Source organism: Thermobia domestica, chromosome 2, assembly GCF_964235325.1.
Source record: "Thermobia domestica chromosome 2, izTheDome1.hap1.1, whole genome shotgun sequence".
Taxonomy (NCBI): Eukaryota; Metazoa; Arthropoda; class Insecta; order Zygentoma; family Lepismatidae; genus Thermobia; species Thermobia domestica.
The window spans coordinates 44,289,991-44,315,358 of NC_137455.1; the positions used below are offsets into that span (position 1 = coordinate 44,289,991).

General features: G+C 35.8%; 1 protein-coding gene across 2 annotated transcripts in view; it reads left to right on the forward strand.

The window, feature by feature from the left end:
* Positions 1–25,368, forward strand: part of LOC145671542 (dipeptidase 1-like) — a 718,611-nt gene that overhangs the window by 368,203 nt on the left and 325,040 nt on the right. For both annotated transcript variants that reach the window (XM_081740732.1, XM_081740737.1), the window contains one exon: positions 4,661–4,835. In XM_081740732.1, the coding sequence (XP_081596858.1) occupies positions 4,661–4,835 (175 nt within the window). The remainder of the gene's footprint in view (positions 1–4,660; positions 4,836–25,368) is intronic.

Sequence of the window (25,368 nt, forward strand, 5' to 3'; positions counted from 1 at the left end):
TACACGAAGATGACCATAACTTTTTAGATATTGATGCATACTAAAATCTTTATTACGCGCAGCATCAGTAAGACAATCAAAAACATTAGAATGAAGAGAGAAGTCGGGATAATCTGATCCAACCAATACCGCAGTATGTTTTTGCGAATGCTCAGCAAATTTCACCAATGCAAATTCAGGATCTGTATTTTCTATTTTTTCTGTGGAAGGTTCAGGTTCACTTAAAGCATTGATGCTAACCTGTGAGGAAATTTCTTCAGTAACTGACAAATCTTCTAATAACTCCTTACTGTGGTTATTATGTTCAAAGATTACAGCTCCAACAACTTCTGTAGAACTTTGCACTTCAGTAAATCCACTATGATGTTTTTAATGTCACGTTGTTCAATTCGTAGATTTGTCTGGTAGATTTTCTATTGAGTTGTGTCATCTGTTCACCAAGATTTTGCTTTAATTGTCCCATCTGCTGATCGATTTTACTCGTTTGTTGGTCCATTCGATCACCAAAATCTTGCTTTGATTGTCCTATCTCTTGATTCATTTGTTCCCCAAGACGTCTAATAAGGTCAGGCGAATCCCTATTACCACTTGCTTCAGATATATTTTCACAACTAGGAAGACTCATTTTAATATTTCTGGAATTTTTTGAGCCACTCCTTAACAAAGTATACTCCGTTTTGATGTTTCTTTTAACAAAATCTCTATGTAACCTTAAAGTCAATCTACGCACTTGAAGTATACGGTTTAGGAGATTGTCTACTAAGCTTCGTACGAATCTCCTAAGGTTCCTGGCGGCAAACCACCAAAATTAATATATAACGACACTTAATCAAAGGTCCTTGGTTTATATTTATACATTAACTAGGCTACGGAAAACCATAAAACATTTCATATTGCATTTAGATATTTCCCTTTTATTATGGCACACGATTACTAAAATAAGTACACACTTTCAAGATTACGTGTGTTTTCCACAATATGGTTCCTGAATTATATTATTGATATTTTGTTGCTATGACAACGAATCTCTATTTTAACACAAAATAGCAATGTGCATCATCAGCAAAACAACTGCTTTTATATACGTATCCTTTTTTATATACTGTATATATATTTCTTCTTTCTTTTCTTAAATAGCTTGTGCATCAATTGCAAGTACATTCTGCCCAAAGATGTTGAAATATAAGTATATAATATAAGTAAAAGTACACGTATCGTTGTATGTTAACCTGCAGAAAGCCGTAATTTCTTTGGCGGTGGAGTAACACTCTGAATATACTTGCCACGTTCAAACCGTTTTCAACCGGCTTCTTTTCCACTCAAGTAGAACATTTTACCCAACCGCTCATAAATAACACTCCAAACAAACCATAAACGGCACGAGTGTAATGTCTATAGAGCGGGCTGCTCCATCGCTAAACTTATACCAAAAATTTGTATATTTTGCTAATGTATCAATAACAATGGTAGTATCAATAATATAGAAAATGTTAAAGAAGTTATTTTAAAGTAACTTCAACTTATTAAATACGAAGATGTAGAGATTATAGATACGTTTTGACTAAGTTTGTACATCGCCATTATTCCCAATAAGAACAACTAAAATTTTAAGAGCATTTCTTGATTTATTCTTGCGATTTTTCTTTTCTCTTCCTTTCCTTGTCTATCTTTTTCCACTTTTTAAATCTATGGTTTAAGTTCTAAAATTGTAAATCATTTTGAATCTACTGTTTCAGCTCTGGCAATCATCCCATATAATACTGACAGTACAATTATCAAGCCCCATCTGTTTATAGTTTACTATGTACATAAAGTAAGTGGCTACACTTCACCCATACATGAAATTACATATTTCTACATAGACGAAATGTCTCATACTGACATGCGCGCCGACTACGTGGGTGCTGCGGAGCTCCGGCAGCCACACAAATAAGCTTGTTGGTGCAGCGCACCAACAAGATTTTTAGTTTGGACCCGGGTTTGAACCCGTTGCGTTTAAGTCAGCCGTGTTATCAACTGAGTTAAGGCAGCCCCAACTTATCCTTATAGTACTGGCATATTTTACTTTATCACAGCACAGCCTTTTACGACAATGTTCAAAAAAGATTTTAACTAAAAATACATAAATCAAATAAGTATAGAGACTTCCCTGAAGACATATAGGCTAACACGTCCCGCCATTCATATGCACCCACATGAATTTTGGGAAGTCAGTGTCGTTGTATACTGAAATTTATTCTCAATAAATTGATCACATTGCTTACCTCCTGGAACTAAAGCCTGTGACAAACATCTTGACATTTCAGCTAAACGAATAAAACGCAAGCTCTGGAGCGACGTTGTCAAGTGGTAAAAGGCTGTGGTTAGAGCTAAGTAGACAAACTACAGCGCGATCAGGTGGCAGGGGACAGACGTGGATGTGTACAAAATAAACGTGGCAAATACCGCTGGCCTCTCATTTGCTAACAGCATTTAAAGGGAACTTGAAGCGCCGCTTTCAAATGCCAAGATGGTTGTCACGCTGTTTAATTTCTTATTCGTCAACTTGCTCCATTATTCACAAATAAAACAGTATCTCATTTCTTCCTCACACACAGTACCGGATTTACGTTTAAGTTAAACAAGCTATAGCTTAGGGTCTCACTCGCTGGGGGTCCAAAAAAGTGATTGTAATGTAATTTCCAAATAGCTAGAAAGGTCAAATAAGATAAAACGCACACGTAACAATGGTGCTTTGTATTGTTATGTACCTAGATTTTTGTGAAGCAAGTAATAGGACTCTATTTATCAGCCCTAATTGTAATGAGGCCCCTACTATCCAGCCCCGCTTATAATGGAGTCCCCGTTTCCCAATTCTGCTTGTATTGGGCCCTTGTTTCCATTTAGATATACATTAGGTCCATAAATTAGCATATAGCATATATTTAAACCATAAAAAAACGGCGACATTTTGTCGCTAAGAAAAAAAAAGCTTCACATATGGGTCCCTAAAACTTGACGTATAAAGGGCCCCTTTCAATAGCTTAGGATCCCATCAAACCTAAATCTGACACTGCTTACACATGTCAATTATATTTAAGATTAAAGAATATTCAAAAAAAGTAAAAGACTATTAGATCCTTTCTATTTCAAGTGTATCCCCAGCTGACGCTGCTGTCGATGTGTGTTTTCCCGTACCTCCCTTAAAGAGGAGGGACGAGTTGCTGTGGCCGAGATCCTTCAATACTTGGATGCGGACATAGTTCTTTTCCCAAAACAAAGGGAAAGTTTCCTCCGTAGGAGGTAGGCGAAGGTGAGGCCGAAACATGTTTTTTTATTTTTTTCCGAGGGCACACTTGAAATAGATAGAACGTTGGACTTCCTATTACATAAAATGACTAACTATTCGTAAAAGTGGTCGTTATTCGCACGGACTGAATAACATGTAACGCATAACACAATGGAGTAGTTTGGGTTGTCGTACTTTAGGGATTTTTGAGATACTCTGTGTACTTTTCGAATTTTCAGAACGCGTGAACCCTCGAATCCCTCTCTTGAGTCTAAAATCAAAATATGGGTTTAGATCCAGTGAAGAACTATGCGTGTACAAAATTTGGTTGCTGTAAGTGACTCCTTTTCATACGAAAATCAATCACATACACGCACAGACGTTTTTTATATATTAGTAAGTATTTTGTATACATAATGTATGTTTATTCAATACCCAGTGCAAATTTATGATTGCTGTGAGTATAACAAATACCAATATGGAAACAATCAATAAGTTACAAGCGATAAGAAACAAAAACAAAAGTAAGCGAAAACAGACGAAGAAAATTTTTAATCTACGAAAGTCAAAAGTTATCCGCAGTTTTGTTATAACTCTTCTATTGCTCATCCTCGTGTACTTTAATGTGAAGCAGTCCTCGTGCTGTTGGACTTATGCTATGAAACTTTGATCCTAATTCCTCAATTTGCCTTCCTTTTGTTGCAGATATATCAAAGAGTTTCGGCACAATACGGGAACAGTGTCTTGCCACAACAGAGTGTCTACTACGAATGGATTGAAAAATTCAAACACGGTTCACCGGGCGTTCGGCTCCTTCCTCGTGCGTAACACGTGTCCCATCATTTTTGAATTGTTTCAATCCATTCGTAGTAGACACTCCGTTGCGACAGGACACTGTTCCCGTATTGTATCGAAACTCTTTGATGGATTGCGGCCCCTGATACACCTTCCGACCACAAAAATCGGGTCACTGCTCGTTCTTCCAGTTTGGTGCAAACTTCGAATGGAGTAGCCATGATCTATGGCTAGGAGGATGTCAGTGAAAACAATGTCAAAAGTGCAATGTCAAAATTGCGGATAATTTTTCACTTACCCTCACTTCATGTGCATTTAATGATTATTTATTAAGACGGTAATGTTTACACAATTCATATTTCTTAATTATCCGAAGGAATTGATACGTTCCGAAGTTCCCATAATCTATATTCCCATATAATGAAAATAAAGGGTTAAAATTAGATCGTATTTGGTAGATTAAATAACAATTTTACTAAAGAGAATTTGTATATTATTAAATTCCCTTAATGTATATGGAAAGAATAAGAATTTAAAATTTTCAAACCACTCGATACATCTCAGCATTTATCATTATTCTTTTTCTTCGTCTTTCAGGTGTGGATTTAAGTCCACGGCATTGGTTGGCCATATTCATAGTCCTGGTGCTGGCAGCTGCAGCCGGAGTAGGTGTTGGAGTTCCGTTGGCCCTCCGCGTACAGGCCGGCGCCTCTCTCGAAGAAAGGTTAGAGGCTGCACGACGAATCTTACAAGACGTCCCTCTCATTGATGGGTAAGTTAAGTTTGTTTCTGATTTTTCACACTCTTTACTTGCTTAAATTGACTGATGCCTATCTAAGTAAATCTACTTAATCCTTTCAGTATATACCCATTCCAATAAATATTTAGTTTATCAAGTTATTTCTTGTTCTTATAATCTCTAAAGAATACTTCTCGAGTTATTTTGGGTACAAAATTACAGACCCAGAGTATTATCCCAAGCTATCTTGAACGTTAAAATATTTTCCGTTACTTCCTATCCCGAAGAAAGCTATTCTTCGAAAATTAGGTACAGATTCTTGCTAGAAATAACTGTAGCAGCATTATGCATCAGTAACAGCTGCACGAGCTTATAGAAAGTTTTTTTTTAATCTGTACTGACAATATGGGTATTTTATGACAAAAAAAAAAATGAAATTATTCGGTCCTTAACGAGTTAATGGCATACTTTAGTTGAGAGCATTTGGTACATTAGATGGACACTAGATTATACTATTAATAAAATCATTTGCCATCTGATAATTTCCTTTTTAATTCCCTGATATACAGATTATTTTTTCGTTAAGAATTAAAATAAAATCATTGTTTGAACGACTTAACTTGAATTTGCAGCAAATATAAATGTGATAGTCTGGAAAATAATTGAACCTACTATCCTAAACGCAATGTTAACTTGAGAGCCGCATCACAAGCGCATTAATACATGTCGGCGCGCGAACCTTTTCACAGGGAAGCCTTTGTATGTGTGTGCGTGTGTTTTGGTTTGGCTCTCAATCCCCAAGGTTTCAACTGGCGCTGTTCTGAGTTTCAGCTGATATTCGCGGAGCGATGATTTCTCGTCCTTTTCCTGCCGCTTACGAAAAATATGTTTCTTGGTCTATTTGTTTTAATAATTCATGAAGACACGACAATAGTAATAAATGTATTGGAAATTCGTACGTCATGTATTTGCAATCCTCACAATTAAAAACCGAGAGCATGAAAACTATTTTGCTTATTCATTTCAATTGATTAAGGTAAGAAAGGATAAGAAATGAAGTTATTCTCATATATCTACCTGGAAAAGGTCAATCATAAACAGAAACATACGAGCAGCCACCCTCCCACACAATAAATTAAAAATACGATTTTTTTTTTTAAAGCACAGCAACTCTACATTGGCACTGAGTAAACCACAGCGAACCGGCAACAATCATATTAACAATTTCTTCAATAGTTTTGCCTGCATATTTTTCTCTTACAAGGAACCCTAGGTATCTATCAGAGCCCGATTTTCATGAAACTTTGTATATAGAGAGAGTACCTCGGGAAACTCGCACAGCCAAAATTGTAGCTGCAGAGTCCAAGACGTTGGGACACTAGGGCCCGAGAAAGATCAAAAGTGGAACGTCAGTACATTAAGGACAGGGTGAGAAAATGCACGTTTTTCTTTAAAACTAATCAATGTAACGACACGAAATGAGCATACATGGATACGAGATGGTCGATATGATCAGTTAAAAGTTATGAAAAGAATATCCGCCATCTTGAAAGAGGCCATGTTGAAACTGGTGCGATTGGTGTAAATGAGAAGAGGGTCATGTGATGCATTAATTTGAACGTAAATAGCCACAAAAACCTGTTGGTGAAGTCTGTTGTGGGATTATATCATTCCTGTGCTTCTGGTAGAGTGTTTAGGTACAAGATGAGCGAAGTGTATCTCATGACAATCGAGCAGATGGAGAGTATGGAGCGCTATAGGTGGACTGATATGACGTTCTGATTTATGTTCGAATTAATTTAAGTCTAATAAAAAGTCACAAGTTAATGTCAACCATGACATTATTATGAACATTGAACCCGTCATATCAGCACATACACACCAATTACATGTTGACTGTGACACAAATGATGTAGTGCTAAAATTATATTTCGCTCGGTTTTCTAGTTCCACTGATCCCACTCATAGCGCTCCATACTCTCCATCTGCTCGAGTGTCATGAGATACACTTTGCTTATCTTGTACCTAAATCATTCTACGAGAAGCACAGGAATAATATAATCCCACAACAGACTTCACCAACAGGTTTTTGTGGCTATTTACGTTCAAATTAATGCATCACATGACCCTCTTCTCATTTACACCAATCGCACAGTTTCAACATGGCCTCTTTCAAGATGGCGGATATTCTTTTCATAACTTTTAACTGATCATATCGACCATCTCGTATCCATGTATGCTCATTTCGTGTCGTTACATTGATTAGTTTTAAAGAAAAACGTGCATTTTCTCACCCTGTCCTTAATGTACTGACGTTCCACTTTTGATCTTTCTCGGGCCCTAGTGTCCCAACGTCTTGGACTCTGCAGCTACAATTTTGGCTGTGCGAGTTTCCCGAGGTACTCTCTCTATATACAAAGTTTCATGAAAATCGGGCTCTGATAGATACCTAGGGTTCCTTGTTAGTCGAGCGTACAAATTGTTGACAACTTACTTTGCTTGACTTTAAAGAGGTTTCCCTTCCTCGTGTTTGCGATAATACTTAGAAGATGATAATTCGGATTCATTCATATTTTCAACTTCGCGCTTAACACTCTTCATGGTTTTAGTTTCAGTACACCCACGTACCCACTCTAACGCACGCGCGAAGATGATATTTGGCAGAGCAGTGTTACTCTCTGCACAAAAATTGCAGAAGTTACATGTGAGTTCCGTTATTTCTTTTGTTTCATTTATCAGCAGGCAATGAAGTTTCTTACGGGGTAGTTACTCTATCATATAAAATTATTAAGCCATTTCCTATCCATTGTGGACGGTTTCTAACATTGACCAATTAAGTAATTTTACTGGTCCTCTGCTTTTGTTATAAGATTTTTCAAGTTTATAATCTTGCAACGCTTGCAAGAGACTCGCATCTTAGCTGCCGGCTTTTCACTCCTTTCTTTCCTTCTCTCTTTCCGATTCTGAGTCGTGACGTCATTTTTATAACCCTTTAATAATAAATGTAGTATCATTTATTTTAAATATTGTTTCTGTATTAACATTTTTATATACTTGAACTCAATTAGCTCTTTGAATTGATCTCCTAAGTAATGTTTTACTTGTGTAACGGGAGGAACTATGTAATGTGCGCGGAGTCGCCTGAATTGAAGTTGCGTATCTCGGCTATCAGGATAAGGTCGCGGCAAGTATAAGTATTGGCATTGGTTTATAAACAAATATAACCATAAAACATATTGGAGAATCAACTTAAGATGTTGATTTGTTTAAAATTTGCACCGTAACTACAAGAAGGTAAACGTAGAAAATTGAGTTAGGCTATTGAGCAATTTTATGGATACTGTATACTCCCGAGTGAAACGTTTTTGTGTGTGTGTGTGTGTGTGTGTATATATATATATATATATATATATATATATATATATATATATATATATATATATATATAATGTCAACTTTTGTGTGTCACCGATAGAAGTATGTTAAGAACATCTGCTTCTAACTCTTAGAATTATATGTATCGCTATTAAGAATATACAATATGTTACGTAACAGTGTATTTTTACATAATACAATAGAGTCCTGGATACTTGGCCTCATGTGGACTGAGAGGGTGACGAGCAGTGGCGAATTTAGAATTTTGTTTCGGGGAGGCTATGCACAATACGGGGAAGCAGAGGGCAAGTGCCCACCTGAGTTTGAGAATTAAATATATTTTAATTTATGCATAAATCGAAGTTTTAATGCCAAGAATTGCAGACTGATGAATCTTACATGATATGATACACGCAAAAGTATAATAGTAAATTTAACCTTTTATTCTTTCATAGAAGAAAAAAGAAGCATCATCTTGGCCTACCTTATTTCCTGGGCTACTTATTTCTCCCCTTGATTTTCTTAATTTACCTTTCTTTTTAACTAAAAGATGTAAATATTCCTTTGCTACAATAACTAAAATCCCGTTATGTTGATTTCCGTGTAAGTTGGTGTGGAATACCAGTTTCGGTTATTAGCTCCCTTGTTTTGCTGTTCCTGAAGACAGCCGACTTGAATCACAACACTCTAAAGTATGATAGCAGAAACGAAAGAAAGTAACAACATAAAAAAAGAAACAGAGGAGTAGAATGGACGAAAGAAAGAAAAAAAGAACGCAGTTCTTACATGGAATGAAATTTGACAAATTCAACATTATTTCTGAACAAAAAGCATATGAAAGTGGAAAGTCAATGAAATTCTTAGAAATCATAAGAAGGATTATTGTTGTAAATGAAAAGCGAAAAACTAACATATTTATTTCGGGGGGAGGGGTGAGAAGGATAGCCTCCCCTAAATGCACCACTGGTTGACAAGGTAGCGGAAATATCGAGTTTTAGGGAATAAGAGGTGGGTTTAATACAACTGCTAATATTATATTGCGTATTACTCTAATGGAAGACCTAACAAAATACAGCACACGGAAAAGTACAACGTGCCCTAATATAATTTTTAAAAGTTCAAAAAAAAAAAAAAAACTTACATACAAAAATAAAGAAATAAGATCTTTTGTAGAAATAACTCTAGTAATGTTAGACTGTCTTTTCATACTTGTTTAGTATTCGCGCAACTTCATCACGTAGGCGATGGAGAGCTTCTTCGTCCTTGATAGGGAAAATTGGGTAGATTAGATTTTCCACATTTTTTAGAATTTTAAGAATGAGTATCACAAAAGGAAAGAGACAAGAGATCTTCTTCAAACAAAACAAGAAATATAACGGAAATGGCACACACTAGGTTATGGCTTATGCTGATAATGTAAATTTAATAGGGGAAGATATGAGGAGAATAATAAGAAATGCAGAGGTAGTTATTAAACGCCTGTCGGGACATGGGTTTGAAAGTAAAATGTAAGAAAACCCAAATAGATTAAATTCGTCATGATCGGGAATACTGCAAATTATGTATTCTTTAAAATATCAAGTAATACTTTGAACAAGTAGACACTTTCAGATATCTAGAATCATTACTTACAGACTAAAGCTGTATACATCAAAAAATAAATAGATAGACTGGCTAAAGGCAGAGAATTCTTGTTAATATGCAGTTCAGACTATTTTTGTCTTCGCGAATTCTGTCGAAGAATTTCAAGCTTAAAATATATAAAACCAAAATCTATGCCCTTTGTGCTGTACGATTGCGAAACAGAGTCGCTTGCTTTCAGGGTAAACGCAAACTGAAAGCATTTGAAAATAAATTAAAAAAAAAAAAAAAAAACAGTAAGCGAATATTCGGATCCAAGAAGGATGAAAAGAGAAAAGATAGAAACTAAATAACGATCAAACATTGTATATCAAACATGGTTAGGATCATTAAATCTAGGGTGCTTAGGTAGCTGGCCATGTAGTCAGACCAGAATAAAGTAGAAATTGTTTCAAAATTATAACTCAAAATCAACTCAACTCAAAATTTTAACTGTAAAACAAATTGGAGAAAGGAAGTTAGGAAGATCTGGGCGCAAATGGGAGACAAATATTAAGACGGATTTAGCAGAAATTGAATATGGATCCATTTGTGTAAGGACAGAAGTCAATCGAGAGCGTTTGTAAACGTGGCATTCTACTTCTTAAGGCCATAGAAGTAGGTAGGTAAAGAATTCGCGCAAGCCACGACTAAAGTTTCGATGAATTCCTCGTTTACGACATTGCCAATTAACAATAAATTGACAAAATGAGTAGGAAACAAAACTAGATTAGGAAACCAAACGAACATGTGCACCGTAAGTGACGTATCAGCTAAACGCTACAACTCTCCGCGTATAGTTAAAAATACTATCAAAGCATGAGTAGCTCAAATGGTACAAGTTTACCGAGCAAAGTAGCCCAAGTAGTAGTGCGTTAGATTCGCATTTGGGAGGTCGATTCCCGCTCCCGACCATCCTGACTGGGGTTTTCCAGGGTTTACCTCAGTCATACCAGGCAAATGCCGGAATGGTACCTACTAAACAGGCCCTGGCCGATACCTTCCCAAATCCTTTCCATTGTTATTGTTGTTGTTAGATATCCAGTATAAAATGGCCTTTGAGTTGTATCTGGTGATAGTTAAATAAATAAATAAATGAGAATAGTCATTGCAGATAATTTCTGCCAAGAAGACATTTATCACTAGATGTGTAGTAGAAGAAAAAAGCAAACAAAAAAATGGGAAAGCACAATAACATGACAAAGAAGCTGCTAAAAATTCAACCGAAGAAGCTGGAGGAAACACAGCTCTGGGGTGTGTGAAGTTAAAATAGAATAAGAACTTACGCTTTCATGTAAAAGTATAGTGTATACAAATCGAGTATAGTATATGCACATAAGCAGGTAGTATATTTACGTTATCTTCATTCACTGCATCCAAAATTTGTAACGCAACTATAATGTATTTTCTAAGTTACATGCTTTCATAAAAGATCAGAAATATGCAGTGACCTATTTTGAGAATTGTCCTTTTCTGATGTAATTTATAATAATTATTATTAATAATATAGCAAAATAAAATTATTAGTTTAACGCCCCTTGGTTAAGCAACTAAAAGCTAGCAAGCTTACGAAAAATGTTCATATCAGCATGAATCTATTATCATTTCTTTAGAGAGAACTCAATACTTTAATACAACTATTTACCTTATGTTATATTAAAGTATTGACTACTCACCTTGTAGTTGTTCTAAAATGGTGAGAAATAGTGTATTTGAATTGTGATGGTATGATTTTTGCAACAAAGTGAAGCTTGTGGCAATGGTGTCTTTAGAAGGAATGTTATTGAGAGAAACCCTCTGCGACAGTGTTGAGATCCAATTGCCTTAAATAATTTTGAAAAGGGAAAGTTCTGTGGACAAGTGCTATCCAATTTCCGTCAAGACATTCTCCTCCAAAGACATCACTGTCACGTGCTGCATATCGTTAGACAGACCATTCTATCTCGATTTAAATGCGCTATTTATCCAACTTTTAGAACAAATACAGAATGAGCAATAAATACTTCCACACAACATAAGGTAAAAATGATTGATAACCGATAGACCTCAAACCGTTAAGATCAGGATAGATATACAAGGTGATATGAACCTTTTCCACTTACAATGATCTCCCTATCACCTATCAAATTGACACGATTTCCTTTCGGGGCACTCTGTATATAGATGATGTAAGTGCCGAGTATTACACTCCCAGGTGTTTCACCACGTCTTTCCCTTTTTTATAGGTAAATTGGAGCTTCTCAGTTTTGGAACCTTATCACCGCCATTCCAGGTTTCAATCCAATCTACACGTTTCTAAAGCGAAATATGTATTTTATCTTAGACGTCTATACATGGTAATTCTAATTATGTTCATAGTTGAATATCCAGTTACGTTTGCCAGTAGTGTACGCATGAATTTATTTCGGTGGGGTCCAAACTCAATAAAAGTGTATTTTATATTAAAATTTCTAAAATTGCCCCTAAAATTAGGCTAAATTTACAGAGAAGTCGAAATTTCGGGAGACAGGACCCCCCAGGACCCACCCCTTGCGTATGTCCCTGACGTTTGTTTATATGTAGAAATATGGAAATAAATATCTAACTACTCCTTCATGGGGGAATTAGTACGTAAAATGGACAAGGAAATAGCTATTTTCTATATATATATATATATAAAAAAAAAAAAACCTCCCAAACTTAAACTTCAACCACCAGACAGTGGTGAATCTCAAGGTCAAAATTGATCGAAAATCCTCTGACTACAACTATCCTGTATTTTTCTAATCCGTTGTTATGCATACTCATCGGACATCAGCTCCGTGCTGACAACGCCGATTAACCAGAGTCGTTTGTTAAGTAGCCTGTGACATTTCGATAACTTTTATCAGTTTTTTTTAAAGAGATAGCATGAAATGTCTACTAACTTTTTTTTTTGTAATTGAAGATATATGTGATGCGAAAAGCTCACATGAATGATTAGTATGTTAAAAGAATACATATAACGCGATAACATGATCGTTAGCAAAGACAAAGTACAACGGATCAGTTGACCTGATGTGGGAATATTTTTACGTTAATTTTCAAAATCGGAACAAACAGAAGAGCTGAAACACAAACAATACCACCTAGCAAATTATTACATACTTTCTGCATATAGTTTTTGTTCTTCCTAGGGATTTTCTCGTATGTTCTTTTCTGTTCTGCTCTTTTTCAAAAGAACTGCCACAATAAAAATGTATTCACATTTGGGTACATTTCTATTTTTTGGAAATGAGAGGGAAGGAACGAAGAATGTTACAATTGATGGACGGTATCAAAACATAGGAATCGTACATGAAGACGAAGAGATTAACTCAAGATCGTGAAGCATGGAAGCTTCTCAGTTGCGGCAAGTGACCTGCCAATAGTGGCAGAATACCTATGATGATGATTAAAGGTAGTTTTTGGGACTCTTTTCTTCTCTCGGTTTGGACATACAGACAGATAGGTCCGGGTCAGTGAAATTTGGAAACTTTCGACTTTTGAATGCAAGTCACAGATTTTTATCCAATTTCTATAAATTTTTTACGGATAAATTCGGCAAGCACAGACTATTATCTCCTTATGTATGATTTGGGGATCTTATGTGATGTTTAGGTGTGTACGTTTAGCAGTAAAATTATGTTTAATACGAGGAAAGATATGTAAAAGTCGGTACTATTTGCAACACGCGGAAGGTTTCAGTAATTCAGTAGCATGGTAGTCGTATAGGATAGCGAGTCGGTGCGTTGAATGTGATATTTCCGCATTGAGATTTACAGAATTACATACGAATAATGAACAGAATCCACTAAATTTTTATTAGAACCACGGATTACTGAACTTAAGTGATAATTGAAGCTTCTATGAGAACCGGTTCCAGTCACTGTTCTAGTTTAACTAAAATCCTCCCGGATAACGTAACCTAACTTAAACTAACGAAACCTAATTTAACCTAATCTAATAATGCTTTATGTTTTAATTGCTTTTTTGTAGGTTTGAAACTGGAAGGGTAAGTCTAAACATAAGCCGTTTATTTGAGCATGTTTACTAAAGCAAATGACGAATAGTTATTTACAGGGTAAATAAAAATGCCTATCCTTCACATGAATTTGAATATGAATATTGTAAAAAAATTTCCTTTATTTTTTTTTCTTTTTGGAAGCGAACTTGTAGAAAATGCTGCAACACATTTTTTTTTTTAAATTTACAGATTATAAATCCAATTTCATGCTTCCAACTAAAACGAATACTCATATTAAGCGTTTTCTGAATAAAGAATCGAAATTTTTAATACTTGAAAATTGTCCCCTTTAACAGCCAAAATTTTGAAAAGCTTGAAACACGTTTTCGACTAATTTCAATTATGAGTTGATGTATATACCAGACTTCTTATCTCCAACTGCAACGAATACTCACAGTAAGGTTTTTCTGCGTAAAGAATCGGAAATTTGAATATTCAGGGGAAGACTGACATTTTGGAAATACCCAGTATCGTGCCGTGAGGGGGGCGAGCGTGGCGACGGCCCCAGGCGCCGAATTAAAAGGGGCGCTAAATTCGGGAGGTTAAAAGAAAAGAAGGAAAGAAAAGAGAGGGAAAATTATGTACGGGGGGCGCCACCGTATACTCTCGGCTCGGCGCTGATTTTCCACGGCACGGCACTGGGAATACCGAGGAAGTGAAGGTGTTGGCATAATCAGTACTAAGTGAAACTGTGCGGTATATGGAATTTATAAATGTAAAAGTTTAAAAATAAGTAGAATAATTTGAAGAGAAAGGTATAAAATGAGGTAAAGTGAAAAAGAAATGTGAAAAGTCAACGGTCATTGTAAAATTTGAGTATGTTTTGTTAAGTTCTTGTTTGGAAGTAAAAACTGTATTTTTAAGTATTCATGGTGGACAGCATTCAGATGAAATTTGTGCAATCAGAGGTAGTTGGTTCATCGGTGTGCAGTGACTCTAACTTGCATAAACTATAGTTAGTTGCAACATAATACATTCGTGGTACTTTCGACACTCATATCTGGAGCACGTTCGACATATGTTTTTGCCTTTCGTTGTGATTTTTAATTATATATATATATATATATATATATATATATATATCAAGAATACTACATTAGTATTAACATATAGATAATAGAATGTCTGCATCCTTTCTCCATTGCATCACGGTTAGAAATTTCACACGGAAAAGCCTCAGATGCTCTTGGAATTTGAACAAAATAACCACAGAGATGGTAAAGAATAAAATGCTACTTGCTACTGCTGCAAGAGCTTTTGAAGTCTCTCGGATATATTACGTGAAAGTTATTCAAAGTTAACTCCAAGAAACATTTTGGTGAATACAACATTTGCTGAAGAAGACGAACACGCACTAGAAAAAAAAGTTAATTTTATTAGACGTGTATACCCAAGAAAATAAGATGTAGTAATGTAAAGGGAAGGAAGATAGTGCCAAACTTTAACATATGCACAGAAAAATAGGAAACTCAAAAGGGTAATAGTAAAAATAGTAATAGTAAAAAATAGTAAAATAGAAAAATGTATCACACAGAAGACTACATTAAAATGTTGCAAAACACAGTAACAAAAATGAGAAAACTCAAAAACAGAATTATTGCACTATCTTCGCCGGCAGAAAACTATTATTGTGCCGAGGTTGATTTTACGGCAAAAACAATTTCGCTGATTGGCTGTAATGTACAAAATAATTTTAGTAGTTTCACTAGGACTGTGTTCTTCATTCAGGCGATCAATTCTTTGTGTGTCAACAATGTGAAATTTCAGACAAATATGAGTATATAGTTTGTTCTTTCCTGTATATGAAGCTAAGACTAATATTTTAATCTATTACTATATTTTGATAACATATGATTAACATAAATTAACAAATACTTTTTTATGACTAGCAGCGTTCACCCCGCTTCGCTGCGGTCACCCCGGAACGCAATAAACTTTGTTACTTAGATAATTTTTACTTTTTCGCTTTCAAGTGATATGATAAAAACCATAGAAGATTGCAGTAAATGTTAACATTATATCGCCTGTCATTTATGTTAACCCGCCCCGCTTCGCTGCGGTCACCCCCGAACGCAATAAACTTTGTTACTTAGATAATTTTTACTTTTTCGCTTTCAAGTGATATGATAAAAACCATTATAACGCCTGTCATTTATGTTAACCCGCCGAGTGACACGGTCATGCAGGTTGCATATACATACGTTTATTTTTATACCTATGATGAACTAACAAAGGATTTGTACGTAATGGACACCTGAATGGTCAATTATCTCAAGACACTGGTAATTGAAAATTAAAGTGATATGATAAAAACCATCTAGGGTCCAAATCCTAATAACCCCCCAAAAATAAAAGAAATTGGTTCAGCCGTATTAGCGTGATGAGCGGACAAAGGATTTGTACGTTCTCTTTTATATATATAGATATACGAAATTTAGCATATTTTTTTTTTAAATTAAATTCTTATTTCACATATTTTTTGTAACTAAATACATTTTTGTAATTGGAATTATTCTTTCCCTCATTTGCAACTCAATGGCATTTTTTAAAATGTTTTCTGTAGCTGTAAATAAAAGTATTCAATATTCCTAATATTATAGATTCCCATGTTTGTTTAAAGCACATGAACTAATTTAGGAACAGTAATGTGAGTTATGGAATTATTAGTGATACTATTATAGTAGTAAAGTTTTCATGTTGATGTCGATTTTGCTCCAACAACCTGTCGATCTTCCATATGGAGATGGGGAGTCCGACACTTCTTCATTGTTCATTTCAATTGTGGCTCCACAGCCATACATTGCTTTTGTGTAAGATATATTGTATCTGTGAACTAGTTGAAAGAGCATACTTAATCATGGGCTATAATTCGTTTCCGTAATAATTAATTACAATCTTGTAGTAGTGCCAATATCCTTAGGGTGTCGCTGTCGATATTGCCCCAAATGACCATAACTACAAATTGTTTCCTTTTCCCTCTTTAAGAGTAGAATTTTCGAAAACTGCTGAAACATAGGCCTACGTTCAGTTAGTTTTAATGGAAAGCTCATGGACCAAATATAATATACTGAGTTCTTGGGAAAAAGATTTGAATTCTCTTCAACCTCCCTTAGAATACCTTTTTAAAAACTGCTTTCTTATCCTTTGTTTTTATGGCAAGGGAGTTTTTTGTCCAAGGTTTATGTATCTAGTTATAGGTTTTTATGTTGATGAGTCACTCTTACTCTTTTATATTATAATATAGATATGAAAGGGGGGACGGACACAGAATTTTGGTAATAAATGTGCAGGTTGAGAACCGTTTAGACAGACTAAAACAAAAATACTAACATGTGCGTAATAAATACGTATATGCAGATAGTTGAAGAAATTACATACATGGATACACAAACCTATAAACAATGGAAACAAAAAAATCATTCAATAGAAAATATAAAAAAAATCTAAGTGTGTAAGAGTATATGTTTGGTAGTGTAAACTACCTGAGTACAACTAGTAGATCTACAGATAATTTTATTACGGCATCCTTGGAGCAATGGCCTTAGATTCTTTAGTGACACCTTCAAAATTTATGATAATAGATTGATTTCATTTGATTTTTGAGTTTATGGTCCCTTTCAACAGCGAGACTATATGAGACATATGGACCTATACAGCTTTACGTGGAATCAGAACCATATGAGTTCCAGCCCGAAATCGAACACAGGTCTTCCCCTCCAAAGGAGCTTACATTAACTACTTAACCCCGAGGGAGCTCTTATGTTCATAGAAATTGAGTTTTTAACAGAAAGCAACAACAACAGCCAAACACAAATAACATATTCAAAACTGTAGGACAAATGAATACCGGAGTTAATGTGCGTGCAACTGCACCCAATGTGCGCTCGTGTAAGGACCAACCGACATTTATTTGAGCACAGAAGAAAGAGAAATGTTATACATAATATACCATCAGAAGGAAATGCGTTATACGCATAGCAAGAGTAATTGTATAATTCATCTCAACAATTCAGGAATCCTTCTACAAACTGAACTGGTTGCTACTGTACAAGTAAACAAACGGCAACTGAAAATACAGATGCGTGTGCATACAATATGAGTTTTATGAAACAATGAAATGCGTCCGAGGTTAACACATGTTAACTGCAGCATACATTGGGAAATGGCATCATAAACAAATGTCATAAAGCGGTCTTAATAGTGGTAGTTCAAAAGCCGCGAAACGATATGTGATTTTCACAAGCGTGGGAGAGTTACTAACATCATCAAAGGACAATATATTGTGTCCTAAAATGTACGAAATAATATATTTAAAGGGAAATGTTTATATTTTAAAGTCAAGTGGCAGTGCCAAAGCGTACACCTCAAGAAGGAGTTTGGTTTCGTTCTAGATAAACCAAACTCCTCAACAAAGTTAATTTTACAAAGCTAACGCTTAAATATAGTATTTTATTCCAAATAAAATGAAAAATATTTAAGACGAATGAATGTTTGAAAATTAAAAATTAAAAAATGTTAAGTCTTGCGATTTGTCCAGCAAAAAGAATTCATTTTCATTTTAGCGTTGTATGTATTTCACGGACAGATTACCTTTTTGTATCCTGAATATTATATTACACAGCTAGTTTCAGCAGTACTCCGGGTAATCTATCAAGCAAGGATACTATTCATAATTACTTCTATAAAAATGCATGGCTAACCTTTCTGATTTTATCCATATCTTGGATAAACTGAAGGGATCACGTCCAACAACAAGCTCGACTCATAATATTTAATCCTAATCCTAATAAACAAGGGGTGGATTAACAGATGAATAAGATAAACACAGGTGGACGGACAATTAAGTCCAGGCAGTTGGCGGATTCAACAGGTGTAGGCCCGAAAAATGAAAACAAGATGGCTTCCCAAACAAACAAGGAATATTAGGTTTTTCTGTTTTTAGTATATGTTTCAATGTTCTGAAGATATTTGTGTCTGATGAAGATAACGTTAAGTTGTTGAAACCTTAACACTGTATTTCAGTTTTAATAAATAAGTGTATACACTCTGGTCAGAAAAGTTTTAGTTATTCTTATAGTAAGTTTCAGAGTCCTGATGGATAGAGCTAATATTTAACCTCTCCACATAACGGTCAAAATTGGTAGCGACCCATCTCGTAGTTCTCGAGATTATGTGTCTTCCGTACGGACAAACAGACATACAGATTATCCCAAACTATTTAAAAATAGTGTTGTACAGCCTGAAAGAGAAACGAACCTAATCAAACATTTTTAGTTTCCGTAGATATGCTATATATCATAAATACAGTCCATTACTATCTCAGAACAGTTTTATAGACAAATATATAAAAGGTAAGATCTCTTTTTTATCAATGTAAAGTATCAATACAAAGATGTGAAGTAATAAGATTTGATGCATACAATGTACGTTAATGCGCATCTTGATCTCTTCAAATTAACTTAATAATTTTCTAAAACGCTGAGAGTACTTTTCGTGTGGATATACCAATATAGCGTCTAGAGAATTTCTAATAGTTTCCTGTTTGTCATGTTAGGTAATCCATAGTGGTAATAGTGGTTCAACCTACTATATTCGTGATAATAGTGGTTCAACCTACTATACTCGTGATAATAGTGGTTCAACCTACTATATTCGTGATAATAGTGGTTCAACCTACTATATTCGTGATAATAGTGGTTCAACCTACTAGTACAAAGAAAGGTAACGTAGAAGTACGTTGAATATTCATTTATATAAAGAAGGATATGTGTTATGCAAAACACACAGTTCACAGAAGTGAGAAATAAACTTATGCAAGAAATATAAATGTTGAGAAAAATTCTACAAATTTCAGCAAATTTAGTAACTACTGGTAATTTCGGGACACTACGCGACTAATTTCGTGATGGTACATATATAATGATCAAATACTGAACGTAATGTTAATTACTGACAACTACAGAGTATCTTTTATTTTAACATATTTGAGTTATTGGATTTACTTTACATAATACGCTCCAGTTTGTCTTCATGCAATGAAAAAGTAAGACTGGTTTACGTAGCTTATGATAAGGAAGGATAGGGAAGAGTAGAGTAGAGCAGGGAAGAGTTAGGTTAGGGTAAGTATGGATCCCCTCTGTAAAATTTGACCCAGTCTACACAAGAATACCAATTGGAACGGGCATTGTAACATTGACTCCAGTCATCTTCCATTCTGCGTCCGATGTAAATGAAGTTCCATTTGTATTTTATCAGCTATTGGCAAAGCTGGTGAAACCACTCATCACACTGTAACGCCGAATCCAATTTTCTACTCATACATTACCGTCGTAAAGACCAGAGCAATAACCATATCGATAATTTTGAGTATATCGGCGTGCGTTACTGATGTCTTTAGAGCAGGAAAGAGTAAAACGAATTGTCAATCACGATGCCTCAGGTGCCTCTTTATTTGAGTGCTCATTTGACGCTTAGAGCTATCTATATGCCCCGTTATATTGTGTCCATCTACTGATTGTATGGAAGATTTATTATGACTTCCAGTAATGCTTCACTGTACGAGGTTCTTGCAAAGGAGTCTTATTTTCTCTGTTGCAGATTTACTTTTCTCCACTAAAGTCGTAGACCGCTTTAAAACGAGGAGGTCCGCATTTTTTCTCACTTTCAATGATGGTGTACCTGCGAATTTCACTTACTATGCAGATTATTGAGCAAAAACACTTATGAAACCAGCAACCTGTAACGTCCCTTTCCATCCGGCCAGACCGGATATAATTGGAACCGAGAGTTTTTCAGAGGGTTCCAGAATCCATAAGAAAGATGGTTCGTTACAATCCAACCTAATGATTTGTTTGAGAACCTTGATAATATATGATAAAATATACATGGATTGCAGCAATGGTTTTTCACTTGCCTTTTAGACTAATTTCAACCACAAATTCTTGCTCATACAAAACTGTTCAATCGAAAATATACAGACTATCTTTAGCTTCGCATTACACGCATAATAACCTAATCTGCTGAATTAATTCCTTCAATGTTCTATGTTGAATTCCTTCAATTGAGAGCGTTGTTGTCGATTCACGGCTTCCACTATATGAACTACACTGATCTTTCCTCTATGAGAATTTATTTGTTCTCGTCTCGTTATCAGGAAGTTCGTAAACCTCAACCATGAAATTATCACGAAATTATCCGAATCATAAATTTGCCCGAGTTTGTCTTATTAGCTAGTAGTTGATGGAAGCAATAGGTTTGTATAACACCGCGATGTACAGGCAATCCACGTCTTAAATAGATCGTTCCAAGGTTGATTTACTGATGTCGAAATTTGAGTAAATCGAATTTATACCGTAACTATAGAGGTAGCAACAAGATATGCCGGCTGTGCCTGTACACATCGTAATAAAATTGTTTCATTGTTTTGTTCTTCTTTTAAGTTTTGTTAGAATGGATTTCTTCAATTCATTAAAGTAATATTTTATCAGGTTTTAACACTGGTACATTTAAAATCCATTAAAATGAGCACGTGAGAACGCTATAGTGAGAGAGTGTGTGGGCTTGTGTTACTTTCGTGCATACTCAACGAGAAAAGTTCCGCCATATGAAAAGTTCTGGCTATTCCTCTGACCATAACCTAAAATTTCTCTGAAACTCGTACGAAAAAAATTCGAAAAAAAATCGAAAAATTACTGTTTAATAATACTGCAATGCAGAAACTTAATTAAACAATATACTTGCATAAATAGGGTACAAAGCCTTATGTTCTGAGAACGCCGATGGTAAAACAAATGACTAATTAATAGCAGTTCAACAATAGCTAATTACCAAATTACTAGCATTATCAATGTTGCAAGTCTTCAAATGCATCGTCGGTAATGTCGGAAGAACTGACATCATGTGAAGTAGACGTGTTCAAAATAGAATTTAGAAATTGAACACTGCGTACTTCTTACTTCAAATCTAACAAGGGAACCTTCCGAAAATGATAATTGCAGTGAAAGATGTGACCTATGCCAATTGAAAGAGCTGTAACAGAGATGTTCATTCCCAAAAAATTAGCTGCCCATAGCAATAGGTTCAAGAAATATAAGGGGTGGAAGTTCGGGAAACAGCAAGGTTGGACAAGGGGAAAAAGTGCAAATTCCGCAAAAAAGAGGGGCACGGCAAAATACAGTGCTGACAAGTGATGAATAGAAAGACTTGCCAAAATAGGGAACAAATGAAAGCCACCAGTGGGGTTAACAGTGTTGTCAACTGCAATGAAAAGTAGATGTTTTGCAAAGAGCACTATATGAAGTGAGTGCAATATTCAGTGTCAACCTGTCCTGTAGAACATAAGATATGACGTGTATAATCAGTGGTACAATCTAACAAAAGAGAATAAAAAAACAAGTACGAAAAATACGGAAAAGACAAAGTTGGCCATAATGCGCCACATTTGATCACCAGAATGAACAAAACAATGCAGGAAATAGACGTACCTAGAGTCGAAAAGAAAAAACGAGTTCCAAAGTTGGCAGCACTGGCCATGAAAATCCAGACAAAACACAAAAAGAAAATTCCGGCAACAGGCATTAGCCTTCGCATCATTTCTGCATGTTCGTCAACATTGTACGTGCAATTGTTCGATGAGACAATGGTCCAAACAGAAGATACATTTGCAGTGAGCACAGCGGAATACTGCCAATCCGTCACACATGGTACAATGATCGCCTGTGAATGTCTCGAAACAGTACTCTAGAGGTGTCGGAAGATTTGGTGGTCTTTCTATCACATATCCACACCTGTAGAAAGCAAACATAATCAAAGGCTTGATCTGCTGTGTGCTGCTGTCTGCAGTACTATCACCGCCTATATGATATATCCAATGTGTCCCACCTACTGAAATAGTTTCAAAGCGACAAAAATGTGACACATCCAGTTGTGCAGGAATGTACCCATGTCAGCGGGCGACAAACTTCTGTGAGACGCAAGTGCCCCCAAGTCCACCATCATATGGTCCCAGGGGCCAACTTCGAAATTTCAAATAGCACCATCGGTCGAGTTATATTTCTTTCGATAAATCTTGGAATATGCAACAACGCATATCAGAAATATAGTTAATATTTCTATATAGGATTTCAAAATGGCCCCCAAAAATATCTGCTCGGTGACAAGAACAACGTGCATTTTCGGTGGCCATTTTGAAACCTGTGCTTCATATAGCAAATGTTTCTTATAGGCGGTGTTGCATCTATCCAGAGAAATATCATCCGCCCCCTGTTCCCATTTGAAATGTTGCAGTTGACTTCTCGAGCTTTATGATGGGGCCCTGGGGGACTTGCTTCTTACAAAGTTTTCTTGGCCCTCGACATGAGTACATTCCTGTGCAATTGGATTTGCAACATGTCTTTTCGTTTCGCAGCAATTTGAGATCACAATGTTCGATGCCATGTTAAGACACAACATATATTTGTGGCGGCCATTTTGAAAACCAAGCTCTATATAGCAAATGTTTCCTATAGGTGTTGTTGCATATTCGATGATTTATCGAAATAGGAACCACTTGGTCCGTGTTGCCATTTGAAAGTTTGAAGTTGGCTCCTGGGGCCCTATGATAGGGATCCTGGGGGCACTTGCTTCTGACAGACTTTTATGACCTCCTGACATTGGTACATTCCTGCACAACTGGATCCATCACATTTTTGTTCGTTTCGCAAATCTTTCAGGTCACAAAGTTTGGTGGTACACCCTGTATATTCCCACATACGACCCAACCATGACATAATGTTCACTACTTCTATTATCGGTTGTTGACTCAACCCAACCATTTCATGTTCCAGAACTTGACATTGCCTCAGTCACTCTAGCATTGATGTATTCCGAGTGATGCCTGTTGCGGAAATTTCTTTTTATGAAGCGAGTAGTCTAACTATATTAGACCTGTCTGGATATTCATGGTCAGTGTTGCCAACTTTGGGACTCGCTTTTCTTTTCGATTCTAGGCACGTCGTTTCCTGCATTGTTTTGTTCATTCTAATATCCACAGCTCGTGATCAAATGTGGCGCATTATGGCCAACTCCATCTTTTCCTTATTTTTCGTACTTCGGTTTTTTTCTATTTTCTTTTGTTAGATTCGGTTCTTTTGTTAGATTGTACCACTGATTATACACGTCATATCTCATGTTCTACATGACAAGTTGACACTGAATATTGCACTCACTTCATATAGTGCTCTTTGCAAAACATGTACTTTTCATTGCAGTTGACAACACTGTTAACCCCACTGGTGGCTTTCATTTGTTCCCTATTTTGGCAAGTCTCTTTCTATTCATCACTTGCAGCATTGTATTTTGCCATGCCCCCCTTTTTTGCGGAATTTGCACTTTTCCCCCCTTGTCCAACCTTGCTGTTTCCCGAACTTCCACCCCTTATATTTCTTGAACCTATTGCTATGGGCAGCTAATTTTTTGGGAATGAACATCTCTGTTACAGCTCTTTCAATTGGCATAGGTCACATCTTTCACTGCAACTATCATTTTCGGAAGGCTCCCTTGTAAGTTGCGTTCGTAAATTTTACTTACATACTATATCTGAAATTTCTTAACGTACGTAAGGAAGAATTAACGAATGTGGAATTTACGAAGCTCGGGGACTGTCTGTTTTTTGTTGTTCTTTTGTTACTTGAGCTAGGAGCATACTCTGAATACTTTATACCCATGCGTAATTTTTTCTTCATTATTGGATCAAAAGATCCAATATATTTCAACAAAAAAATTTCTTGCAGGCCTTATTATGGATAACTTCATATAGTGCAGCCAAGCCCAAACTATCACTTAACTCAGTATAACGTACTTATTTCGTTAAAAAAAGAAAAAGAAAACTTGATTTAGGGGCCGTTCATAAAAATTGTGGCCCCTGATCCAATTGGCCTAAATCATCCTATATATTTCAACAACAACAACAAAAAAAATCTTGCAGGCCTTATCTGGAGAACTTCATATAATGTAGCCAAACCTAAACTATCAATTAACTCAGTATAATGTGGTTATTCCGTAGAAAATGCGAAAACCCGTTCAAAAATTTTGTGACCCCTAATCCAAAAACTAATATGAGCCAAGATCTAATTTTTTTGATTCATTTTTAGTTTTACTGAAATTCTTGTTAATGTTTGGAACAACACATCAGCATTCTTATACATAGTAACCCTATGGTTTCAAATTCTTTTAATCTGATTGTCGATACACTTTACTAAATGCCTAATTACATCACTCCACTCCTAGGTTAGGTAACAGGGACGACGATAGCTTTAATTTCTCGGGGAGTAATCGAAGGGGCAGAGTCATTTTGGGGGCAGTTAGTTTTGTATACCGAAAATAGTAGTTTTATATTACTTGACTTACATAACAATACAATAGTCTATGCGTGTAGCAGTCATGGGGCGGATAATGTCACCGGGGAACACATGTTCCTCTTGTACTCCATTCTAGCGTTGTCCCTGTTAAGCAAGGTTCGAATTGAAAATGTTGCTACTGCTATAGGTGTTGCTCAGTATAGCTGTCTCA